The sequence below is a fragment of the Silurus aristotelis genome, assembly GCF_946808225.1.
Source record: "Silurus aristotelis genome assembly, chromosome: 28".
NCBI classification, from domain to species: domain Eukaryota; kingdom Metazoa; phylum Chordata; class Actinopteri; order Siluriformes; family Siluridae; genus Silurus; species Silurus aristotelis.
Window position 1 is genome coordinate 16,091,328 of NC_139601.1, and position 6,251 is coordinate 16,097,578.

At 40.0% G+C, this 6,251-nt stretch overlaps 1 protein-coding gene across 1 annotated transcript; it reads left to right on the top strand.

Moving 5' to 3' along the window:
• The first annotated feature begins 1,491 nt into the window (after positions 1-1,491).
• Positions 1,492-5,594, top strand: LOC310722112 (tripartite motif-containing protein 16-like). The gene is made up of 7 exons (XM_083534479.1): positions 1,492-2,138; positions 2,868-2,963; positions 3,177-3,410; positions 3,555-3,741; positions 4,080-4,127; positions 4,228-4,759; positions 5,210-5,594. The coding sequence occupies exons 1-6, from the start codon at positions 1,545-1,547 to the stop codon at positions 4,749-4,751; spliced, it is 1,683 nt and encodes a 560-aa protein (XP_083390605.1). The 5' UTR covers positions 1,492-1,544; the 3' UTR covers positions 4,752-4,759; positions 5,210-5,594.
• Positions 5,595-6,251: the final 657 nt, after the last annotated feature.

Sequence of the window (6,251 nt, forward strand, 5' to 3'; positions counted from 1 at the left end):
TTTTATAGTGCTTTACAATAATATGAATCAATTTGAATGTGTGCCAGAGACGGTGTGCTGCAATAAACATTTATCCCTTGATTCTGTCATTGATTTTTCAATATTTACCTCCCCCTCTGGTGAAATGTGGAACAGCAGCATCTGGCTCTTATAGATAATGACTCCATGTTTCCATGTTGTGTGTGTTTCTAGGAGCAGCTCCGTCTCTGCTCACCTTTATACTGTTCACAGCCTGTATTAGTTCCTGCACCTTCTGCTGAAGACAAAATAAATTGGTTCTAAATTATAATTAAATTGTTAGTTTTAAGTTTACTTGGTTAACGATAAATGTAGAAACCACTTCATTGAGCTAGTTGAGTACTGATGTCATCATGTGGCTGTGGAGAGCTTTCTGGCTCAGGGTAGGAAGTGACAGAAGACATTAGCATTTTTCTAGCATTTTAATTTAATTTTTTCATCATTCTAGCCATGCACCTTAATCCACCGTCTTTCATGTTATGGAGACATTGGAGCGAGGCATGGTCTGAACAGAGAGTGAATGCTTGTCCCAGCAGATATGACCAGATTTTAAAGACCATTCACTTGATGGCCAGGCAATCCCTCTAGGTAGTGCTGCACTGGCTCTCTTGCACCGAGAGCTCTGTAAGCCAAAAATACAAGTCTCATTTGCTCATTTACCTTTCATCATTCTTTCCAATTACCTTAATAAAAACTTTTTGCACCACAGTCCTCGGAGTCCTGCTTCAGGATCCGCCATTAGTGCACGTGTCGCCAAAGCAACTTTCCAGTATACAAAGCTTTAGTGTTAGAATTCGCAGACGATATTGGGCAGAGATGCAAGACTGGATGAACTGCTGCTGTATTATATCAAAAGTACTGTAATGGACTGAGGCCCATTGAATCCATCAACTGAAGTATTTCACCTTCTTTTATAAGTCTCCATTTCCTGCTTGCTGAACCGAATCCTCCATGTAGGCACACTGGATATAAAAGGCTTAACGAACTGTGAAAACATGATCAGTGCCAGTAAGTGACAATCCCAAATCTCCCAAATAGAAATTCTAAATGTGTTTACATGTGACAATTCAAGTGAAAGCAATATTAGGGTTAAAAAAGAAGAGAGTTATAAGTAAATATAAGTGATTCTTGTGAGAATCAGTGCACAGTGCATTAGTGGAGGGTGTCTGTGTAGAGAATATAAGTTCTTGAGTTCTTCTGTGCTACTTTTTTCTCTTTAACACACAACCACACACATATTAATATAAAAATATTAAAGATCTTATACCAACACAAATTATTTATGTGGCCCAGAAATAAATGTACAAAACCCCTTTCTTTCCCATTAACAGCTTTAATAATTAACAATATTGTAACACATTATACTGTATAACTAAAAGTCATGGATTTCAGCTTCATATAAGTTTTTTTAACACCCCCCCCTCTGGTGAAATGTGGAACAGCAACATCTGGCTTTTATCTCTTGTCTGAAAAACAAAACTGAACTCTGAGTGCTGTTTGTTCTCTCAGTGTGTGAGCTCAGCAAAATGGCCGAGGCCAGTATTTCAGTAGATCAGGATCAGTTCATCTGTCCAGTGTGTCTGGATCTCCTGAAGGATCCGGTGACTGTCTCATGTGGTCACAGTTTCTGTAAAGAGTGTATTAATCATCACTGGAATCAGGAGGATCAGAAGGGCGTCTACAGCTGTCCTCAATGCAGAGACACTTTTACTGCCAGGCCTGTTCTACGCAGAAACAACATGGTGGCTGAAGTGGTGGAAAAACTGAAGAAGAAGACTGAAGTCCAAACTGCTTCTCCTGATCACAGTTACGCCGGACCTGGAGATGTGGAGTGTGATTTCTGCACCGGGAGAAAACACAAAGCCGTCAAATCCTGTCTGGTGTGTCTGACTTCTTTTTGTGAAATTCATCTCAAACCTCATCTAGAAGTTCCTGCTTTAAAAAAACACACATTAACTGAATATTTAGAAAAACTTCAACAGAAGATCTGCTCTGAACATAACAAGCTGTTTGAGATCTACTGCAGAACTGATGAGACCTGCATCTGTTATTTATGTACGATAGATAAACATAAAGGACACGACACCATCACAGCCTCAGGAGAACGAGCTGAGAAACAGGTTAGAACTAGAAAACTGTCTAGAATGAATTAATGCTGGTTTATTTTCTTATCTAGATTTAATTGCTTTAGTTGGTTATAGGATTTTTTTTATTTTTATTAAAGTTAAAATGTGTTGGTTGTAATCATGAGTGTTACATTTCACCCACGACTGCACACCTGATCTTGGCTCAAACTCGGTTATCAATTCTGCAGATGGCACCATGATGATAGGTCTAAATAGTAACAGCGATTAAAGAGTCTACAGGAAATAACTTTGTCAAGTCAAGTCAAGTCAAGTTTATTTCTATAGCGCTTTTCACAACAGACATTGTCTCAAAGCAGGTTTACAGAAATCAACCGTCAAGGTGAACGATGTGTATTTATCCCTGATGAGCAGCCGTGGAGACTGTGGCAAGGAAAAACTCCCTTAGATGTAATGAGGAAGAAACCTTGAGAGGAACCAGACTCCTCTCCTCTGGCACCTGGCAGTGAGGTTTTTATTCAACATTGAGAAGACCAAATGTTCTTACTATTACACAGAGCTGTCTAGAGATTTCTGGACTCATCATGATACTGATTTTATCACTATGAAGTGGACTAACCATACATATTTTTAGAAAACTGAAGTACCAGTTCTTTAGGCATTGTAATAGAATTAAACACACCACACACACACACAGATTAAAAATAATAATAATAATATACCTCATACTTTAGAAAAAGCTAACTGTAATTGTTTTCTCCTCAGAGTGAGTTAAAGGAGCAGCAGATGAAATCCCAGCAGAGAATCCAGGAGAAGCAGAAGAAGGTGCAGGAGCTGAAACAGGCTGTGAACACTATAAAGGTGAGCAGTGAGCAGAGACGGAGCTGCTCCTAGAAACACACACAACATGGACAACATGGAGTCATTTAGAGTCCCAGTGACAGAGGGAATGATAGATGTGTGTGTGTGTGTGTGTGTGTGTGTGTGTGTGTGTGTGTGTGTGTGTGTGTGTGTGTGTGTGTGTGTGTGTGTGTGTGTGTGTGTGTGTGTGTGTGTGTGTGTGTGTCCTAACAGCTCAGAGCACAGACAGCAGTGGAAGACAGTGAGAAGATCTTTACTGAGCTGATCAGCTCCATGGAGAAAAAGCACTTGGAGGTGAAGGAGATGATCAGAGCTCAGGAGGAGGCTGAACTGAGTCGAGCTGAACGACTCCTGGAGGAACTGGAGCAGGAGATCACTGATCTTCAGAGGAGAGTCACTGAGATGGAGCAGCTTTTACACACACACGATCACATCCATTTCCTCCAGGTAACACACACTGTCTGATCTACAGAACCAGCTGTTCCTCACACACTCTCTAAAACACCTCTCATTAAGGGAACAATAAATGTCCCTGTCTGACATCACAAGTGTGTCTTTACTCTGAGATCATTAGTTACTCTCTTTCTGTAGAGTTTCCAGTCTCTCTGCGTCTCTGATGGACGTCGGTCTCCTTCAGGGAAAAGACCAGATTTTCACACATCCAGCATCACTGTCCATCAACATCACTTATCAGATAGATTAAGAAAATATTTCTCAGACCTGAAGAAAAAACTAGAGGAATTCTGTGAGGAGGAATTCAACAAAATCCCTGCACAAGGTAAGAGGAGCTGTTCCTGCTGGAGAAACACAATGATGGAGGTCTTTACTCGCTCTGTGACAGAGTGATGTCGAGGGGTCAGTCTTCATTCCTGAGCATCAAAGTTCTGCACAGTTTAGAGTTTTTAACACTCACCTGATTCCAGTCTTGATGATGAACTGCTGATGTGAAGGAGTTTGTGTTCGAGCTGGGAAACTCTGCCCTCTGGTGCTTAATGAATGACCTACACACGTTTTTGATCTAAACACGTTTCTGATCTACACACGTTTCTGATGATTTATATAAATCTCTGATTTTATGTGTTTTATCATCTGATCATTTTATTTCTGCCTCCACAGTTCAGTCTTTTCTCTCAGAGCCACAGAGCAGAGATGAGTTTCTGAAATGTACGTTTTACAAACACACACACACACACACACACACACACACACACACACACACACACAGTGTTCACGTTGCTCATTTTGTTTTTCTCTTTTATTTTAGATTCCTGTTATCTCACTCTGGATCCCAACACGGCACATCGTTACCTCATTCTGTCTAAGAAGAACAGAGCAGTGAGATACAGTGTGAGAGAGCAGCAGAACTCTGATCATCCAGAGAGATTTGACTCCTGGCCTCAGGTGTTGTGTAAGGAGAGTGTGTATGGACGCTGTTACTGGGAGATGGAGTGGAGCGGTGTGAGTGTGTCTATTTCAGTCTCATATAAAAACATCAGCAGGAAAGGACAGGGTGATGAGTGTAGGTTTGGACTCAACAATCAGTCCTGGAGTCTGTGGTGTTCTTCTTCCGCACTCTGTTTCTATCACAACAACATTAAAACTGATCTCAGAGTTCCAGCACCATCCAGAATAGGAATGTATCTGGATCACAGTGCAGGAACTCTGTCCTTCTACAGCGTCTCTGACACCATAAAGCTCCTTCACAGAGTCCAAACCACATTCACTCAGCCTCTATATGCTGGATTTGGACCTTTATTGTCTTCTGTGAAATTGTGTCATCCAAGATAAATTGTGTAGTCTTCTTCTTCTTTTTCTTTCGGCTGCTCCCATTAGGGGGCGCCACAGCGGATCATCCGTCTCCATACCACTCTGTCCTCTACATCTGCCTCTTTCACACAAACTACCTGCATGTCTTCCCTCACCACATCCATAAACCTCCTCCTTGCTCTTCCTTTTTTTCCTCCTTCCTGGTGTCTCCATCCTCAGCATTCTCCTACCAATATAATTCATGTCCCTCCTCTACATATGTCCAAACCATCTCAATCTCGCCTCCCTCACCTTGTCTCCAAAACGTCCAACATGCGCTGTCCCTCTAATAAACTAATTTCTAATCTTGTCCATCGTCGTCACTGCCAACGAACATCTCAACATCTTCAGCTCTGCTACCTCCAGCTCCACCTCCTGTCTTCTACTCAATGCCACTGTCTCTAATCCATACAACCATGTAATCCATACAATCCATGTAGTGTTTGATGTAAAATTGGTGCATGTTCCCACGTCGTTGTTTAAACATCTGGCTTACTAGCCCACAATCCAGCTGCACAAAAGCAATCTAATATTTTAATAGAAATCAGCAGTTATAAATTAAAAGATCAAATAATATCTCATGATCTCATGAAATTATTAATAAACAATAATCAATCCACACCAGAACAACATCTGGATTATGTGTTACCTGAATATATATACCCCTGTGAAACAGGAAGTCATGGTTCTGATGAATGTTCTGGAGCAGTAGCTCTAACTGTAGCTCAGATTTATATTAATGTTCTAATACAATGTTCTTTCTATAATAACAGCTCTCACATTATTCTCTATATCTATAAGTACTATATAAACTTTTAATCGGCTAGAAATCATTTAAAACCATTAGTCATTTAACACGTCAAATATGTATCTCTCTTTTGTATTTTATATCTCCTGTCTATGATTGTGCATCTTTCATTTCAATGTTTTCCATAATTGTCTCTCTTTATTTTGTCTCTCCTGTCCATCATTGTATTCTTTTACTTTGTCATTATTTTACCTGGTGTCTATCTATCATTGGCCCTCCTTCTATCAATATATATATATATATATATTAAATAAATAAATATAAATAAAGTGTATTTTAATTCCTAATGTTTTTTTCGCTTCATTCATGTTTATAAACAGTGTAACATCTTACCTCTGGACCACCAGATGGCGCCCTAACCACATGCTGAATCTCTTCAGTATTTAATCCACTCATTTAATGTTTGTTCTAATAAAACACACATGGAGCACTCAGTACTTATAAGCTCTTTCAGTTTGGTAGAAAATCTGAGAGCTGAGCTGTGTTTATTCTGGATTGATCTCCTGATTATGATCTTGAATCACCTCTGCCTTTGTCTAGACCTTCAATTTTAATCAGATCTCAGGTCTACTGCGTTTTAAAACTATTAAATATTTCAGTGTGGGTTTCTTCCTGGTCCACCAGTGTTCTACTTCTCAAAGGCAGGAGGATTGAATTGGACAAAATGGAGACAT